The sequence below is a fragment of the Thunnus thynnus genome, chromosome 6 (assembly GCF_963924715.1).
Source record: "Thunnus thynnus chromosome 6, fThuThy2.1, whole genome shotgun sequence".
NCBI classification, from domain to species: Eukaryota; Metazoa; Chordata; class Actinopteri; order Scombriformes; family Scombridae; genus Thunnus; species Thunnus thynnus.
The window spans coordinates 26,187,631-26,207,580 of NC_089522.1; the positions used below are offsets into that span (position 1 = coordinate 26,187,631).

At 39.3% G+C, this 19,950-nt stretch overlaps 3 protein-coding genes across 9 annotated transcripts in view; 2 read left to right on the forward strand and 1 right to left on the reverse strand.

Annotated features, from left to right (window-relative positions):
- Window positions 1-19,950, reverse strand: part of klhl12 (kelch-like family member 12) — a 124,768-nt gene that overhangs the window by 49,476 nt on the left and 55,342 nt on the right. For all 4 annotated transcript variants that reach the window (XM_067593017.1, XM_067593015.1, XM_067593018.1 and 1 more), the window contains one exon: window positions 9,784-9,845. The gene's annotated coding sequence lies outside the window, so the exon portion shown is untranslated. The remainder of the gene's footprint in view (window positions 1-9,783; window positions 9,846-19,950) is intronic.
- LOC137184909 (ubiquitin-conjugating enzyme E2 variant 1-like) lies at window positions 713-5,246 on the forward strand. 3 transcript variants are annotated; one of them, XM_067593032.1, is made up of 4 exons: window positions 713-816; window positions 1,874-2,022; window positions 2,689-2,814; window positions 4,645-5,246. In XM_067593032.1, the coding sequence occupies exons 1-4, from the start codon at window positions 795-797 to the stop codon at window positions 4,789-4,791; spliced, it is 444 nt and encodes a 147-aa protein (XP_067449133.1). In that variant the 5' UTR covers window positions 713-794; the 3' UTR covers window positions 4,792-5,246. The 3 variants fall into 3 exon arrangements, with proteins under 3 accessions (XP_067449133.1, XP_067449134.1, XP_067449135.1); XM_067593033.1 differs by lacking the exon at window positions 713-816 and adding an exon at window positions 995-1,074; XM_067593034.1 differs by lacking the exon at window positions 713-816 and adding an exon at window positions 1,001-1,019.
- On the forward strand, window positions 6,126-19,757 carry slc52a3-1 (solute carrier family 52 member 3-1). 2 transcript variants are annotated; one of them, XM_067593025.1, is made up of 6 exons: window positions 6,126-6,655; window positions 7,306-7,332; window positions 9,901-9,960; window positions 16,559-17,660; window positions 17,844-17,967; window positions 18,273-19,757. In XM_067593025.1, the coding sequence occupies exons 4-6, from the start codon at window positions 16,657-16,659 to the stop codon at window positions 18,483-18,485; spliced, it is 1,341 nt and encodes a 446-aa protein (XP_067449126.1). In that variant the 5' UTR covers window positions 6,126-6,655; window positions 7,306-7,332; window positions 9,901-9,960; window positions 16,559-16,656; the 3' UTR covers window positions 18,486-19,757. The 2 variants fall into 2 exon arrangements, with proteins under 2 accessions (XP_067449126.1, XP_067449125.1); XM_067593024.1 differs by lacking the exon at window positions 7,306-7,332.

Below are 19,950 nucleotides of genomic sequence, written 5' to 3' on the forward strand. Positions count from 1 at the left end.
TGAGTTTGTTTCAATTTAGCTTTTGAAGGATAAGTTCACAAATTTTCAAGTCTGTCTTAAAACAACAGGTGTCCATATGAACACTGAAAGAGGTTTTCCTCGCTGTAATCATTTCTCCTGTTCATGCTGGCTATTAAAAGATCCCCTTCAAATGTATTTCAATGTAAGTGATGTCCACACAGTCATTTTGTGCAAAAATGCATTCAAAAGTTTATCTGAAGCTTATACAAGGCTTAAGCAGTCTGAGTTAGTCATATCAAGTGGATATCTGCCACATTTACAGTCTTTTTAGCATCAAATTCCCTCTTTGTGTTTCCTCTGAATGCGGTGGAAGCATAGTAACAAAAAGAGGTACTTTGGCACTAAAAACACTGTAACGTTGAAACATATCTACTCAATTTGATTCATTTGGACGGCTGAAGCTTCATATTACCTTAAGATAAACTTTTAAATGCATTTTTGCACAGAGGGAGTGGATTTTGTCCCCCTTCACTTGTATTGTATGTGCATTATAAAGGGATCTTCCAGTGGCTAGTATGAACAGGAAGAATGATTACAGCAAGAAAAACCTATTTGAATTTTCATTTTGGCTCCTGACTGTTGTTTTAAGACATACTTGAACATTTTGTGATCCCTTCCTTTAACCGGTCACATAGTTTCATGTACTTAGTGTTGCTCAGACTGGGCTCGCATGGAACAAACAAAGGAAGCGATGCGTTGCGTTCCTTCCTCGCGCACGCACCGTTGGCGACAATGGCAAAGCTGCGTGCGCGCTCCCGCTGTGTAGCGACAAGATGGCGGTCGCCGCCGGATCAGGTAAATGTGTGAGAGAAATAAATCACTTAGATAAACTGCCGTTAAATAATCAGTTAAATTAATTTTCATAATGTAGCTAACACGCTTCATAATGAGGTTGATTGTGTCGCTGATGCAGCCGCTATACAAAAACGTGCAAGCTAACGCGCAGCTGGAGCCGCCGAAGAGAATGAATAGGAAGCGATGCTATCAGCTAAGCTAACGTAAGCTAAGTTAGACTCAAAGGCAACGAGACGCAGTTTGACTTCCGATAAAGGAGTGAGTGAATTGAATAGAAGCCACAATACGCGTTGAATAATTTAACACTAATTATCTGCATGTGTAACAGTGTATAATTTACTGGCTTTTCATTCAGAAACGTAATTTAGCATAGTAATTGTAGCTAGCGGCACCGCCACCCTACCGTCTGGGTGTTAAAGCTACTTAGCGACATAATATTGTTTACTGACTCTGAAAACGGATGTATGACAAATCGAGCAATTAAACGTTCCCAGTAGACGTTAGTGCATCAACATTTATCCTTCGTGCATGTTTAACCTTTGACTGTTAAACGTCAACAATGACAGGACGTTTTCTGAGATACGGACTTCCTGCTTATCAAGAAAATATTCTTTTAATGAGGACTCTCGAGATGTCGGTGAAGTGAGCTTAAAAAAAAAACTGCTGCACCAGCTGGCTGTGTGACTGTTTGTTTGCACGGTTCACTTCTTCAGTGCAGCACCAGCACATCTGACTGCAGAGGCCAAATGATGCAGCATCGTCGAAACCAGATGCTGATTTAAAGGGCATAAATAACATGACTAACATCCACTATTTTCAGGAGGAAAATGGAAGCCAGTTAAATTAGGCGTCCTTTATTTCACTGTCACGTTATGTGCGTCTGAATGAGTCACGCCTTGACCAGCTCATACCTGTATAACTGCAAGTCACTGCTCTGACAAGTGTGGTAAAAGCTCAGTGGTACCTAAATCCACTCATCGTGTTTGAGGTGTGCATCTGTGATCCAAACTTCAGTCTCCTAAGAACTGATCATGTGGTTTGTTTGTCCACATAACAGGCGTTAAAGTTCCTCGCAATTTCCGGCTACTTGAAGAGCTGGAGGAAGGCCAGAAAGGTGTGGGGGATGGAACGGTGAGCTGGGGTCTGGAGGATGATGAGGACATGACTCTAACACGATGGAGAGGAGTGATCCTCGGCCCTCCTCGGGTGAGTGGTGCCATTTTTAGACACCCCAATGAGGACTGTGCGAGAAGAATTTATGTGGTTAATGTAAGACGGTCATGTAACCGAAAGGTGGCAGGTTTGATGAAGTAGACTAAATCTCAAGGCAGATTCAAAGGGATGATATGTAATGAATGATGCTTACAGTAGTTGCCAAAGGGAATTTAAGGCAGCAGCACCTTCATCAAGATAAAATATCACAAAAATGACAGGAAGCAACAAGTAGTGCAACATATAGCACAGTCCTCGGAGGGAACAAGATCACAGAATTGGTTCCTTTCTGAAAATAAACATCTTAGCTTTATTTGATGCTAAATGTAGGAATTACTATTCTGAGTGCTACTAAGATACTCTTTGAAAATTTGTCTAGTTTTTTAGTATGCATCCATAATCTGTATAACAACCTTGTTCAAAAGACTGTGGACATGGCTCAGTTAATTTGAGCTCTCAGAGTTTAAACCTACATATTTACTGTTCCTATGAAACCGAGTAAAAATGGTTCAATATTTAACAGTGAAAACTCTGATTTTGGGTATTTTATCGTATGGATTTCACATGAATGTTATTGTTGAATACTTTGGACATTGTATGCTGTTTATTGTTGTGTTGTTTTCTGTCCTCTCACCTCTCCCTACCTGTCTCTGCCCACAGACAAGCTACGAAAACAGGATGTACAATCTGAAGGTTGAATGTGGGCCGGGATACCCAGAGTCACCACCGTTTGTCAGATTTGTGACAAAGATAAACTTGAATGGCGTGCACACCTCCAACGGTGTGGTATGTATATCTTCTATACCAGTTCTTTTTCCAGCTCGATTACCCACACTCGGATGCCTCAGCTGTCAGCATAAATATATAGTATGTCTTGCAAAGTCAAAATGAATTGCTTGTGTTGAAGAGCACTGGTGTTGTTTTGGGAGTATGTGTATACAGTATAAAGAATGTCAACACATTAGAGTGGCATGCATGAAAGGAAGTCTTTTTTGCATGACTCTCATACCTGCTCTGTAGATTTGATCGGTTCAGATAAGAAAGTGCATACTTGAAATCCCTGACAGCTAACCATCAAATAATTCTGGCAAAAGAGAAATATCACACTGGCTAGTTTAGTCCAAACCTGACTGTTGTTTATCGAAACATTTGGTAATAGGAACGCCTCTTCCTAGTTTTGTTTCCAGAGCAATAAAATTCAAACTATTCAAACTGTGGTACATGCAGTTGGTGCTGTGTTCCCTCCCACATGAAGTAAATCAATGTGTGCATGTCATACTAACATCATTAGTGGCAGTTTTGCATTCTTAGCGATCAGTGTGCAGAACACACACACACACACACACACATCTTTCACATCCAGGTGCTGAGTCAAACAAAAAGTTTTGCATTCTTAGCATGACAATGGGAGACAAGAAAGACATGTTGGTTGCTACCAGAGTTTAGTGTGGAGTGTGCACTGCCCCCCAATCCCCTCGAAAGTCGAATATTCGTCCCAAATTGGCGATTCAGTCAACTTGAAAAATTCTGATTCAACTATAGCCCTATGCCTCACTGATTTAGTAGCACAGAAAATATCCTGCAAGGCCAACATGACTAATTTCCCTTGAAGGGAAGCGGAGAACTTTGAGTGATTGCGCTCCTATCAGTTGTTAAAATGGGGCAACGCCTGCCCATCCATCGTCCTCCCATTTCCAAGTGCGAGTCTAAAATGGGCACCAACAACTGGCGCTTTAATGAGGGAATCTTTATGAAATGGAAACTTATACCCTTACGTTATTGTCTTAAGATTATGTTATACTGCCTTTATAGCCAAAATCACGTTGTAAGACTTTGTCTCTCTGCTTCCTGTGTGAAAATGTTCCCAACAGGTACCATCAAAGGTGAGCTGTTGGACTCAGTCACTGTAACTTAACTGCTGATTAGACAGAGGCAGAGAGGGAGAGTTCTTAGGAAGGAAAAGCAGATAAGGATTCAGTTTTCAACTCTTAATTCTCGGAAGACCGAGAGAAACTCCCCAGAGAGATGATAAATTAGTTAAAAGAAACCTATTAGGGTGACGGGTATGTGATGATTATGCGGCTGTATTTACAAATACTGACACTGAACTTCATACAGTATCTCTTCAGCCTTGCAAACTGGAGGATTCGCATTTGCCAATGTGAATTAGTTATTGCAATAAAACTCTAAAAGACAACTTGCTCTCTTTGAATTCATCTTTAAAATTTCCATGACACTTTAAACATACCACAGATTGAAACAACAGTAAACCAGTCTGAAAACAGAGCAATTGGTTTAGTGGAGAAGGAGACAATCACATTCAGGTTTGGACTCAAACAAAGCTAGTGTGAAAACTGACCCGAGCACAACTGAAGTCACCATTAAGTCTTATTTCTAACACTTTTTTGTCATTTAGAAAGGTAAAAGCTGAGCTAGGAGACAGTTTCTGTGATGTAGAACATAAATTGTCCTCAAGCTATGGGCACAGAGCTTGAATGTTGTGAGCGTTTCCAATTTTTTTTAATTCCCATGAAAACCCACACGCCAGTGTTAATGAGCTTAGCAGGATTCAAAGCGTAACATCACATCCATCTTCACTCGTTCTGTGTCCTGCAGGTTGACATGCATGCGGTGACTGCGCTGGCTAAGTGGCAGAACTCCTACAGTATCCGGATGGTGCTGCTGGAGCTGCGACGGCTCATGACGTGCAAGGAAAACATGAAGCTTCCTCAGCCACCGGAGGGCCAGATCTACACCAACTGAGCCCGTGCTACTTTTGCCTCCATCTTTTCCTTCTCTCCCCCCCACCCCCCAAAATTTCTGTTTGCCTTCATCCCTTCATCCCATCCACCGCCATGTGACATTCCATTGGCTGAGCGAACACACACACTCACACACACTCACACACACACTCAAACACACAGAAGACCTTAGTATACAACAACAATTACAGATACATGCAAACATACATACACACATACATATATATATCTATACACATACAGTTATTGAGCATCTATAAAAGTCATTCCTGGCCCTCGTCCCCTCCCTCTCCCATCACTGGAGCTCTGGGTGGACTCGATGTGACGAGGCAGGCGGAGTCCTCAGTCCACACCAGACGTGATCATTCGAATACTGTACATCTTACTAATCTTTTTTTTATTATTTGTTAAAAAATTGCAGATTGTACAATAACATAAATAATCTTATTGAGTGTACCTCTCTGTGTGTTGCCTTTTTGTAACATTGAAGACATAATTGCACATAGCTCACTAAAACCTGTTAATTCTGAGATAATCTTTAAAGATGTACATATGAAGCCTCGTATCCAAAACACATTTAACTTGGCATAAAAAAAAGTATGTCTTGTTATGTGACCAGTTATCTGATGAAATATTTTATTTTCTTCAGTGTGTGTTCACAATATTGTCTTTCAAGCAGTCCCGTAGTACATGCATGACTGCAGCTCAGCAAGACGCCTGGAAGTGGTCACTTTGGTCAACTGTCACACGTAGCTTTGTTTCTTTCATGTAAGAATTGTCCAAAGTGAACTGTGTGTATCTATACCACTATATCTGATCTTATATGCTTAGTAGCATAGTTTGCATATCTACTGTAGGTCTGCAGAAATCACAGTTAAATCATGCTTGAAAATAGAACTGAAACCAGCTACCTCTTTTGGTCCTGTGTAACGTCAGAGGAAAACTTCTGACTTGTGAAACTGTCTTTGCTACTTCATGTGACAATTAGGTTTTCTTTCTCCACTTCTTTCATAAATATTCATGCTTTCATAAATAATTTTGTGTCGTTGTAGATCCCTGTGTGTTAGTGCTCATGGGTTAAAAGGTCACAAAAGTTTATAAGTAGCATTTTTACATAGTTATTTAAGTTGCACAGTGTGTACATAACCTCAGAAGGACCTCAGCAGATTTAGCTAAAGTGTGGTGTAAGCACTCCTGACCGGGAACCAATGTTTTTTTCCCTAGGATAGCGAAGTCATGACCCGCCCTACTCTGCCTCTGATTGGCTAGAACTCATTGCCTTCGATGATGGGATTGGTCAGGTTTATGTATGAAGAGGGAGATTGGTTAGAGGTAGGGTAAGACTGTGAGGGTCAGCCAATCAGAGGCTGAGTAGGGCGGGTCATGACTTGCCGTCCTAGGAAAAAAATATCGCTAACCTTGAGGAACAGTTAGAGAAAACGTTAAGGCATGTTGTAAAATACTTATTCACTTTCTTGCTAAGAGTTAGATAAGAAGATTGATACCATTTAAGTTATCTGAGATCAGTGTAGATCCGAGAAGGGAAGAAAGAGATAAAAGAGGGAGTGGTGGGGTGAGAGAAAGATAACGTCCCATTAATTCTTTATCTCGTTTGTTGACTTAGATGGTGTAAAAAAAAAAACAACTGAGCGCTGCATCCATCCAGATGTTCTTCGCAGATTGTCACATTGATAGATAGAGAAACGTTTCTACTGTTAAACTCACGAGCCAAAGGGGGTTGTTTACAGCGTGCGTGTGCGTGATACAGCGCGTGACCAGCGCTGAATATGTAAACACAACAACTTTAGCTCATAGCTCCGAGTGAAAAATCAAACACTGGAGCTCACCATGACGGAATAACAACGGTAAGATTCGTGTTAAAGTTGTTCAATGTTCAATCAGTGAAAACTAGTTAACATAAACGATGGACAGATGGCTAACGGTTTGCTACAGATGGGAAATGACTAGCTAATGTTAGCCTTCAGCTGGGTAAGTCCACGTTTAGCCTACCAGCTGAAAGTAAATAACACGTTGTTATTAAAAGAACATAAAATGCAGATAAAAGGGTCATAGAAACTGTTTTATCTGCAGCCGAAATAGTCACTCCTTGTGTATATTTCTGAAGATGTGTTGTTTTGTTATTTTGTGCAAGTACACCGAGAGCCACTAAACCAGAGTCAAATTGTATTTGTAAACATACTTCGCCAAGAAAGCTGATTCTGATTTATACAATAAAGTCATTGACTATTGAAGGCTGCGGCAATTTTGATTAAATGTTAATTAATTGTTAGATCTGTCCAGCACATTTTGTCTGATCTAATTAATGTCCTCTAATGAAGCTGGAAGTTGTACAGCTGCTTGCTTTGTTTAGTACTTCGGATTTTGTTGGGCCTCTTGTTGAATAGCGACAGACGGGAGCTCAGTAATTTTAAATAAAGTCATTATTTGTGTTATTTAATTTATCATTTAAGTAACTTTGTGTTCATTTGATCCCTTCTTTTAACTTCTTATGTAGCCTACTCTGATTCTGCCTCGAACACAGGTAATGGTAAAATGATGTTACTTTATATACATATTGTATAGTAGGTGGTTAAGTATATACAACCTATTAAGATATAATGTATTGCACATTTTGTATTTTAGACTAAAGTAAATACATATAATGTGAAGGTACAGTGAGTATTATAGTGTTACAATGTAAATGTAAAACATGTAACCCCAATCTCCCCACAATGGATTTCAGTCTGACTGGTTTATCTGCAGACCTGAGGGGTGTACTATGAAGCAAGTTTAACATACCCAGGCTTTCTTTGTGTGAGCAGGCTCGACAAACCCTAAACTCGCGATCAGAGATAAGTGGTATCGCGACGGTGGTTATGAACTTTCTTTGTTAACTCAGGCTTTCTGCTTCGGACTCTGTGCGCGTCCCCATAAAAGGGGCGTTTGGCGCGTCATTTGACTCTTGTTCCGCACAAAATGGACAGTCAGGAGGAACAGATCATTATAATGGAGAGCTATGAAGAATATAAATACATTATCACAGCAAAAAGCAACGCTGTCGGTGCAAATAAGCGAGGAATACTGGCAGAAAATTGCTGATGTAAATTCGTTAATTTATTAATATCATAAAATATATGCATTATATATGCATTGAGTGGTAAAATATCATGTTTTACCACTCAATGCACTCTCCGTGCCTCCCACATCCAAAGCTCTTAAACTTTAAACTTGATGCTGCAGATTTCAACATTATACTCAAGAAGTGCATTTAGGTCTGACTCTGTCCCATAATGAAGGATAAGTGGAAATCACCTTAGATTCTGGCTAAATCAAAGTGAAACTAATATTATAGATTGAATATTATCTGAGATAAATACCAATAGATCTTTTTTTTTGTTCAAAGTATTTCTTCATTAGTTTTTTTTTTGGTTTGTTTGTTTGTTTTTTTGAAATACAATTTCAGCCTGCATTATCCGAGGAGCTGCTTCTGTTCAACATGCTAGTTTAGCATTAGCATTAGCCTCAGATAGTTAAACTGCACAGCTGCCAAACAACTTCCTTGAACTTTTACAACTTTATGCTTCAGTTTTAATCAACATGAAACAGTCAGCAGATCATACACTGTAAAAAATAATGGACGTAGCCAATGTGATTCAGCCACTAGTTCGTGGACTCCTGATTTGCATTGAAGCCTCAAGTGTGCATTTTGACCGTCGCCATCTTGGATTTTTGGAGCCAGAAGTTACCATATTTGGATGAGAAGGTGGAGCTGAACATTAGCTGCTAGCTTGGTTAGCACGGTGCATTAACATTCTATGGTTAACTGTGTAATGCTAATGCTCATTTTCGCTAGCAAAAAACAGGCTTCAAACTATTAAAGCAAAACGTACTCAGCGCAAAAAACTGAACATCAGACCCCTCAGAGGGTCTTTTAGTACAACCAAATGCTGAACAAGAACTGCAAACACACTGAAATAGTGACCGTTAGGGCTACGCCTTTACTCTGAATGAATCTGAATCTGGGGTTACGCCATGGTTACGTTACCTAACCAACATTGTCACCAGGATAGCAACGACAAAGCAGCCACGCCCTTAATTATGCATAATTTTAAGCCTTAATGAAATGTAAACGGGTGAGTTATATAAAAATTCACCCTCCTTACAGTTGTCATGAACTGAGAAATTAGCTATAGAGACCCAAACCGTTTTTCGTACCAGGCTGTAAACATGTTTATTTCTGCTGTAAAGTTGGACACTCTAACATGGTTATTGACTCGCTTTTGGAGACAGTCTCAAGTGGCCATTCAAGGAACTGCAGTTTTTGGCACTTCCGCGTCGGCTTAATTTTTCAGCTCCGGAGTTTGCCGCTTGAAGCAGATTGAGGCACACTGTGACTTTTATTCTCCTCAGATGGCAGGGAGGTGCGTTTGTTTTACCGTTTTGTGCGGCAGTTACAGGCGGTCACCAAACACACCTGTAACTCAATCTCATTAAAAAGAAAGAGGCTCCACCTGGTGGCACGGGCTCAGACGGTTGTAGCTGTGGCAGTTAGTCAGTTGCTCAGTCTCTGCACTCACTCGCTTCAAATCACTTGTTTATGTGATATTCTCCTGTTAGGTGTCTTATGGTGATGTGTTGCCTTATATTAAAGTTTTAACAACCAAATTAATGTTTTATTAGCATGCTAATCGCTAATCGCAAGTTAAGCTAATCTCCAATTAGCCACCATGCTAGGTGGACTTTGGCAAGAAGTTTGTACAAGTTACCTGTGTCCAGAATGTTAACCCGCATGGTTTATGCTGTTTTAAGCTAAATGCCAAAGGAATATGTTGCATTGGAGTTTTACTCCTTATTTTAGGGAGTAATGTGTGAAATGTTTTGCATTTAATATACAGTGAGTTATAGTTTGTATTGTGTATTAAACCTAGAGCACAGTACTGTTTATTACCTAACACCTAAGAAGTACGGTAAATAAATATATGTATGTACTTACCATTTTGTGTTTGTTGTGCAGTGACTTCACTTGAGCAGGTCATAGACAGGTACAGGTGTGTCCTGAAAAACATACAAAATCAAATGAAAAAACAAAATCAATCTCTGTGTGTCTCAGGCCTTGAAACATCACCATGTGGACAAAACGTTGATGGTTCTGACAGACTTCATTGCTGAGGTACAGTATGTGCACACTGCATGAGAAAATGTTACATCTGTATTTGTGGTGCCATCATGCGTACATTTACAATTTAAACATAGTTTCCTGTTTTGTTCTTGTTGTTTTTTTTTACTATGATTAATAATTTCATAACTACATTTTGATTTTGATTGCCATGAAAATTTTTAGATCCTTGTTTCCTTAATTCAGATAATAGATTAGTATAATTTATATAACATACTTATATTGTATAATAGTAGTTTATGTAGTTAAGATGTTACAAATAAAACATATACTATTTAATCATGTTCTATAATGTTTTTTTTTATTGTCTGTTCAAAATGTAGTTCTGGTCTGTTGTTAATGATATATTGCATGGTGTTAGTTTGTGACATGAAAGGTAATGGCACCAAACAGCTAGTCTTGGTTCCCTTATTGTAACATCAGATGGGCAAAAGTCCTTTAATGTTTGACAGTGTTTACTGTGATCATTTGTTTTTACTGGGTAATTAAACAGTAAGACAGTAAACAGTACGACCGAGAGAACAGAACATACCTTGTTGGTTCTGTGTACTTACAGAGTAAGAACGGGAGAACGGGGAAAAATAAATAACTCCCTGCATACCTTATTATTGTATAAGTAAATATATAGATACGTATATTATTACATTACTGTATCAGTAGTTTTTCATTCTTGGACGTTCGTAGCTCTGTACTTGAGAGGTAAGTTTGCTTTCTAGTCCAGTCTGCTCGTTATGAGCTGCTGCAGCACTGGACCAACATAGCTGCTAGGAGCTAATTTTCAAAAGTATAGACCCATTTCTCAACTTGTTCTTATTTAAATTTGTACAATGAAGTACAAGACATAAGCATAATAAATAGTGTGGGTGAAGCCTGTCTGCCAAACTCGCATACATAAAAAATGATTGTCACAACTGCCATGAGCAAAGGGCAAAAGCATTTGTTTTTATTGTACTTCATCCATAGACTTATATACTGATTCATTTAATAAAGTTACACTGTAAGCTCTGAGAAATTACTCTGTAGATGACGGGAAGCTACACTCTAAATCCCCAATTGTTACTCTCTTGTTCATCGCTGTCTTGTTGTCTTCTGTTGTACCTATATTTAAGTACTAGTAGGAACCAAGAAGTATTTTATATGTAGGGATTCATAACCAGTTATTTGGTTATTATTCCCCAAATAACCAAAAGCATTTGCTTCCAGTTTGGCTTTTACTGGCTTAACAGCACAGTTTCTGCATGTTTGTAAAAAAAATTGTGAAATCTTTGTGGTCAGATTTGTGTGGAAGCAATATCAAAAGTTAATTTTACCAACCAGTTATAATATAAAGATCCCCTCCAGACATGTATTAAGACATGACAAAAATACATCTACTCATTCTCCCTCATTAAAAATTTTAGAATCTATGAATATGCAAGTATATTTCATTTCAAAAGTTTAACTGCTGGACACAAGATGTAAAGATGCAAACTAGTTGTGATGTCACAAATCCTGCTCATAGGCCTGCCAGTTAAACAGATTTTCAATGAGCAGAGAGAAACTTTCCACTCTAAGCAGATGAATGTCAAAACAGCCTTCAAGTGTCAAACTTCTAGGAACAAGAAGAACATATAGACCCCCATCACTGTAGGTTTCTATTTACCACCAGGCCTTTTCTCCCTTTTACAACTGTGAACCACAGTAGATTACCCTTCATTGGCACTGATCAACGGAAAGATTCTTAAATGTCAAACTGAAAACATCACGTCTAGATATATATTTTTGTATCTCATATCTACATAGATTTCACAAGTAGTCATCCTTATTTTGGTATGACAGCTAAATTGTTACTGGTTCTGCCAGTAACAATTTAGAAGTTGGATAAAAGGTTGGTGATCACCAATTCCCATCATCGAGGTTTGGACCCTCTAAGAGGTCCCAAGACAGATCTGTGGAACCCACAAGATAAAAATACAAGAACGAGAAATTCTGTTGCACAAAATTATTTCTATTTTCCAGAAATGACCCTTGTGAATTATATGACATTTGAACTCTTTCGGCTTTAAAGGAAGCGATCTGAGAAGGAAAAATAAACCAGCTCATGTCCGCACTGACGTTAATAACTTGTGACGAGCGGTTCCAAGAAGACATTGATTTGTTTTAAGGGGTAACAAGCCAAATAAGGTTGGGGACTACTGTTAGTTTACAAGACAAATCATATTCCAAACAAATCTGCAAGTTATTGAAAGGTGTCAATCAAGGAACAAAAATCTAGTTTTTTGGCCGTGATACTTCACACCACACCCCCGCCATGAAGCCTCGTGACAGCTAGACGCTAACACAAATGCAGCAAAATACAGGGAAGTAACCTGCTGTAGCCGGCAGGACAACTGTGATTTGCCAGAAGATTTATTTTCCAGTAAGACAACGACCCCAAACATACATCCAAAGGTACAGAGGAATAATTTAAAGACATAAATGTTAATGTCCATATCAATCCGTAGTCAGTCTCAAGGCTGCAAAAGCTGCCTCTACTAAACACTATCTGGGGGTGTGTACTTAGACAACTGATTATTTAGTGTTCAAAGGATTTGTTTTCACTTTTTATATTGACCACTATCAAAAAACCCTGATTACAACTCCTTAAATTCAGTGTTGTAAAAAGATAAAAAAAAGAGAGTGACACCTTTTTACAGACACTGTATCATGTCCTAGTATCTGACCTGGTTTGTGATCAAGCAGTAATGATTTCATTTTTATTGCAGTGCTAAATGTCACTACTGTGCTGACATAACACTTAACTTTGTGTGACGCAACACGAGGAACTTTCCTGGCAAGACACCCAACTTTATCCTTATTTGAGGTTCATTTACCAAAAGTTTTATAAAACCACGGGCAACAAAACCAGTGAAGCTGTGTAAGAAAAATACTGACGGGAAGAAAAATAGGAAATGTTTAAAACATTAAGCAAAATTGAGTACATGCACAGGCTCAGACAACTACTAACAGTGAGAACAGGGAGACATTAAAGTCTGATTTATCAGATAATGAACACCAAGAACACTAGAGTATATGTACTAAATGGTTCAGATGAATGTTTTTTACTCTTAATATACAATAGACTTTTCACAGCAGACAGTGTTGTCATGCTGGCTTCAATTGAGAAGAGCCATCGTTAATGTTATTAATTACACCCGTGCTTCTCCTGCTGTGATTAAAAAAAAAAGTGGTAGAAATGTTTACATGGATATTTGCTGGAGGAAGGTCACATCAGCTCATTTAAATATGCATTTTTCACAGCAGACATTTTGACTAGTCATAGTAGGAAAAGCACACGTGTTACTAATAACATTAACGATGACACTGTTCTGTTAAAGTATCCCAGAAAGCCATGTGAATGTGTCCCAGTTAAAATACAGTAATGCACACTAACTGTATACAGTATGTACTAATAGATTATTTCCATGTCAGACATTTTGACTTGTCAAAGCAGGAAAAACACAGGAGGAATTAATTTAATTTAAAAAATGCCACAACTCTCTATTTCCAGCCTCTTAAATGTGAATATTGTCTGGTGTCTTTAGTCTTTTTTGATAGTGATGTGAATATCTCTGAGTTGTGGACAGAACAAAACATTTTAAGTTGCATCTCAGGCTTTTTCTTTTTTATAGACCAAACAACAACTAATTGAGAAAATAATCAACTGGTAAATTGATAATGAACAGAATGGTTAGTTGGAATAATGTTATTATTGACACCTGTGATTTTCCTGCTTTGACAAGTCAAAACGTCTGCTGTGAAAAGGGTTGATTGACTTTCTATACGGGTTTTGTGGTGAGTCTAGAAAAAAGTCAACATACTTGTTTCATACTAAATGAAAATGACACAATGCATTAGCATGTCAATCAAACTGCTCTTTGGATTAGTCATTCACAAACCGACCCAGCAAATCTTTTTCTCAAGATTTAATAGTTCTCTTCTGTTTTCGGGGGGGTTCACAAAGCTGTGAAACAATAACACAATTTATCTACTTGTGAGCAGCTCATCAAACATCATCAAATACACTCAAAACTCACAAAACTTTTATTTTTTAGTATGCATACTTACTTTTTTTGTTAATGTTTTTTTTTTTTGTACCAGAGCATCTACAAGCATACATGCAGGTGTAAAACATAGAAAGATGCATATAACAGCAGATGTAGTTTGTAGTACTACAGAGTGTATTTAAGTTTGTCACACTTTGTCCAGAAAAGAAAACATAATGGTTATGAATACAAGCAACATGTGATACCAGCTGTTTTGGCGGTTTGATTTATGAATGCTGATGTTATCTGGTGACATCAGTGACCTGTAAGGAGTTCAGCTCAGTTCACCCACTGAAGACGGTGGTTGCGTTGTGGCCTTTGCTTTACATAAAACAGCGTTGTCTTATTAATAAGTAGAAATGAAGAAGTGCCTACTTCCCTGGAATCAGTTTGCAAATGTTTGTTGCACAGCCCTCCTACTCACTGTTCAATGTGTTCAAGTGAAACTCTTGAGGTTTCCACTTCAGGGACGAATCACATGCTGTAACTTGCACCTTGCGGGCCAGTAGAGGGTGGTTCAGGCTTGGTTGAAAACAGCCAGTGCAGCACATTTTATATTGCAAATGTTTTTTATGTGCGTGACAAAATGTCAAGGGCACCTCGAATTGTCTCAAGACCAACTTGACCTAATTAAGAGGCGGGTGCTGTAAAGAGAGAGCTCAGTGGATTTAGACAATGCCCTCTGTTATCCAGTGGAGCTGATCAACAGCTGGAGTGGACTCTGCCCTACCCAGAGGCCATGTGACTCCCATCAGCGTGTGTAGCTATGTAAGAGCAGCCAAGCCTCTATTTAAGATGACAGCAAGTCATATTCAAAGCCTCCAGGGACTGAAGAGAGTTGTGAGTACATTTGCATGCCTGAAAGGAAGTTTATTTGCTTGTGTTATCAGCAGGGTGTGCATGATAAACGCTGTATTATCTGTTCTTCTGTAACATTAGAATCTGTAGTAAAGTTACACGTGTTTTACTCTCTCATTTGATTACATAGTTTAAAAGCACAATGCTGCTTTTCTAACCAGCCTTTTGTTATGCTGTATTGAACAAATGTGGATATAGTTGTAGTGTGAAAGCTACAAGCGTGCCAAGAGACGGAGCAACGAGACCCATATGGTTTGTCTGATTCTCCAACAACGTGTGAAGGGGATGTGAAAATTGTATCAGCTGCCTGAAACATGAATAGCATACTGCGGGTGTGAACTAAAAATGACATTGGTTTTGATGGTGTTAGTTTCTGTTGGGAGAGACTTGATTTCCCATCGGCTTTATTTATGAAGAAAGACACCTGTCCTTGACTGGCTTTGTTATAGTAATATACACATGGTTGAGAGAGTTTACTGAGTATGACAGAATAACTTAACTGGCCTCAAATGACATTTGCTCGACTAAAGCTCTACTTGAGGATTGGAGATATTAACTGCTTTTTAGAGAACTGCTGAGAATTTCTTTTTCCAGTGTTGTATGAAGGAATCAGCTCAGAGGAAGTTTTGATTCATGTGATCTGAGATGGAAACATCATTGAGTCAACTGACCTCAACTCAGCGTTTTCCTTCATATTTCCCACATTCAGCAAAACAAAACTGCTCAGATTCATGATTAAGACACTATCAGACAGACCAAACAATACTACTGATCAACTGATCACAGGTGCAAGAATAACAGGAATGTTGGATGAAAATACTTCCAACTGATACTTTGGTATGAAGTAAATTTCATGTCTTCCTGGTGGTTGAAGGGTGTTTTTTAGTGGTTGCGGTTGATAATTATTCCAGTTTCCTAACTATAACTTCAGTATTATCAGAGATACAAGGATACAAGGCCCTTTATTGTCATCTTACCACAGTTACATTTATATTTTTCAGCTCAATACAACATATGGTGGTGGCATGAAATTGCCTCTACCGGGGCTTTGGTGAGAAAGGAGCATTACACATTTACGTATAGCTTGTTGTGCTACATATCACAACCTCTTGACTTTGACAATATAAATTCCTCAGAGAACTTCTCAGAGAAGTTGTGATGTGTGGCACAACAATATCTTATTAATATCTCATTTCTCACTGTTTTAATCTCTTGGTTTGGCACCGTACATGAGATTTTTTGACAGTAAGAAAAATCAAGAAAATCACCAGCCATATCCTTTCAAAGTTTCAGTTTACTAAAATTACAAAAAAAAATGTAATCTTCTCACTTCCTCCCAATGCTATCTAACCATGCAGATAGTTTTGGGTTTACTTGTCGATTTAAGACATTCATCTCTGAGATTTTTGCTTCCATCCTGATACAATGTGGATGAAAGCAAGTTTGTTTATGGTGATCTGCAAAATGACTCTTAAAATATGGCAAAATAAAACCAATGTTCTCTGTATGGCTAGATTTTAAGTGAGAAAATATATTTATTCTTTGTAGATTTGGTGAATTAATCCTTCAGTGAAACTATTTTGCAAGATACGTTACAAAGTATAACATTTAAAATTGTCTAACTTCTTATTTTGGCTAAATATAAAGCTTATGACTGTTTGTTCCTGAAGGTACGACACACACAGCTGAGGTGGAACCATTTGGGGAGACGGCTTCTTCTTCTTACACAAAGTTTCTTCGGACGGCTTCAGACTGATCGGGCTGCAGTATGGCTTTGCTCATCCACATGTTGGCCTGCGCCTTCGGACTCGGCTCCTGGGTGGCAGTGAATGGCCTCTGGGTGGAACTGCCGCTCATCGTCAACACACTCCCCGAGGGCTGGGAGCTCCCCTCCTACCTGACGGTCATCATCCAGCTGGCCAACCTGGGACCTCTGCTGGTCACACTCATGCACAAACTGTGCCCGGGCCGCCTAAAAGAGCATGTCGTCATATACGCCATCCTCTCCATCGGTGTCCTGTCCTGCATCCTGCTCGCCTTTTTCTGGGACAAGACTACAATGGTGGCCGGAGCATCACACAGTACCGCCTTCTTCATCATCACCTTCTTCCTCTCGCTGGTGGACTGCACTTCCTCGGTTACTTTCCTGCCTTTTATGATGCAGCTCCCAGCAAAATACATCACTACATACTTTATTGGAGAAGGACTTAGCGGTTTCATTCCTGGCGTAGTCGCCCTGGCACAAGGCGTGGGCATTGCCAAATGCGTCAATTCCTCTGACACTGCAGGAAACCACACAGATGGAAACACGTGGTCACTACATACTGAGTATCTTCCTCCAAACTTTTCCACTGAGGTGTTTTTCTTCTTCCTAGCAGCCATGATGTGCATAAGTCTGGCTGCTTTTGTTGCACTGAACAGACTTCCTCGGAGGTACGAACTGTCCACTGAAAACCTTGTGCCAGACTCTGAAGCATCTGTCTCCGGCCTGGACAACCCCGGAGCAGAGATTGATGAAGACGGTGTGAAATGCCATCGTAAGGGTGCAGCCCAGAGCAAGCCTCTGCAGACAGGCCCAAAACACTCTGTGTACCAGCTGACCTTCATCTACTTTCTGGTGGTTTGGGTTAATTCCGCAACCAACGGCCTGCTGCCCTCCGTGCAGACGTACTCCTGCATGCCTTATGGGAATCTGGCCTATCACCTCTCTGCTGCGCTGGCATCAGTGGCAAACCCAGTGGCTTGCACCATTGCAATGTTCTTCCAAAACAGGTACAAATATTGCTATTTAGAATTTGTTAATATGTTTATTTTCAGAGTAGGTGAGAGGAAAAAAACAACCACATATAGTAAAAGTCAATCAATCTCTTCAGAAGGACAAATTGTCTTTTATCTACAAGTGGAATCCTTGAAGTAAGGAAACTGCTGCTGATAACAAATCCCTTCTGTTTTCAGGTCACTGGTGTTTCTCGGTGTGCTGACGGCGTTGGGGACAGGATTTGCCAGCTATAATATGGCTATGGCAGCTATGAGTCCATGTCCTTTGCTTCAAGGGTCTGCAGTGGGAGTGATGATCATTGTGAGTGAAACACAAACATGTTGCGTAAGAGACCGTGGCGTTTAAAGAATAGCCACAGAAAATATCAGGGATATTATTCAGGGCTTTATCAGGGAAATGCCGGTAGCAAAGTTCACCTCTTTCTTTGCAAAACACTTGAGTATTGAGCAATTCTGCTGATAGTTCTCATAACAGATGATGATGTAACATGTTTGTGTTGAGGTATCAACTTTTGAAAATGATTTTGTTTTTCAGACAAATGATGTTAAAGATTTTCCAGATTGTCATTCAGGAGTCCGCTTTGTTTCTTTTTTTGCCCCCACCAGGTACTCTCATGGCTCCTCTTCACTGGAACGCTGTCTTATGTCAAAGTAATGGTGGGCGTCATCCTGAGAGACCGCAGCCACAGCGCCCTGGTCTGGTGCGGAGCTGCAGCACAGATGGGCTCACTAGTCGGCTCGGTCACCATGTTCCCTCTGGTTAACGTCTACCGGCTGTTTACGTCAGGAGACATCTGCAACACTAAATGTCCCCTATGACACTTAACCAAAGAACCACAGTACTGAGAAAAAGGCTGGATACTTTTTAAATTTTTTTATTTTATTTTAAAGGAATAGTTTTACACTTGGGAAATATACTTGCTACTTGCTTTGTTGCCAAGAGTATATAATTTTTTTTTTTTTATAATAAAAATGTATCAAATGACAATGTGTAATGTCAGAGGCATCACTCGTAATGAGTCTCTGTCTTGGGTCTCTGATGATAATGACCAGGAGTGTGGTCGACATGAACCAATAAAGGCCGGCCCCAAAAACAGGCCGGGAAAAAACAAAGGGGAATAAACTCCTGGTGCCTGTTTTATAATGTGAATGCCAGTTAAATCTAATGTACATTTCCACCACTTTAATAAAGTCAACAATATAATTATGCTACTTTCAACACTGTGTTGTTCTAGATTACTCATCTAAAGTATTATTGTCCTATTTCAGTCACTGTGGGTTTCAGTCAGTATGTGTTTTATTCCTCATGATCCGCGGTTTGTGGAAGAGCTGTCGCTTTGACAAACGTGCCAAACTCTGTTTATAATTCTTGATGTTTTAAAAGTTTCCTCACTGAATATCAGAGATGAACGCTGGTTTTAAATGACTTTTAAGTCTTTTTAACTGACCTACAGTTACTCCTGGACTTGCTGGGCCTGATTCTGGCAGTTTGATCTGCTGTGTGGACACCACAACACGGCTAACGGAGCTACCAGCTAATCTCCACTCTAGAAAAGCCTCCCATAAACCTATATTGTATGGTATTATTTTGTGAAGCACCTTGTGACTCTAGTTTAGAAAGGCACAATAGAAATAAAGTTTATTATTATTATTACTATATGTGTTAATGTCTCAGCCAACTGTAGTTTGTAGTAATGTATAAGTGCTATAACATGGCAGTAGCTACATTTGAAGTACTATATGAGACCATTGCAATGACTGAATTTTCCAATATCATTGAGCTGCAGACCCGGAGAACCAACACAGTTCCAAATAAATCCATCTGCAGACTCGCAGTATCTACACAACACACCCACATATGTACGCATGCACGGAGAACCAGGAGAACTCCCGCAGCTCTAGACGCAACACTTATCAACCAGCTTTTGGAGATTGCTAAACTCTGTCAAGGCTGTCGACATTATTAAAATAATAGTCCACTTTTCTAGTCTTTTATTAAATAAAATGTGTATATTCAATGAGGGATTTTCTATCAGTATAAACACACAGCCATGGAAATCTGAGTGGAGAAATAAAGTGCTGTGAAAATTATTCCACTGGTGTATTTATTTTTGTGGAAACTAATGTTCGGCTTAGATGACGTTTATAAGAATACCAGTTGATGTTGTTCAGTCTCCCTCAGTCGCAGGAGGTTGCAGGATTCATGAACTTCATAAGTATGTGTGTATTAGTTCAGTTTAATTTAGTTTGTTGGTTTGAGTTTGGATTAGGAAACGCATATGTG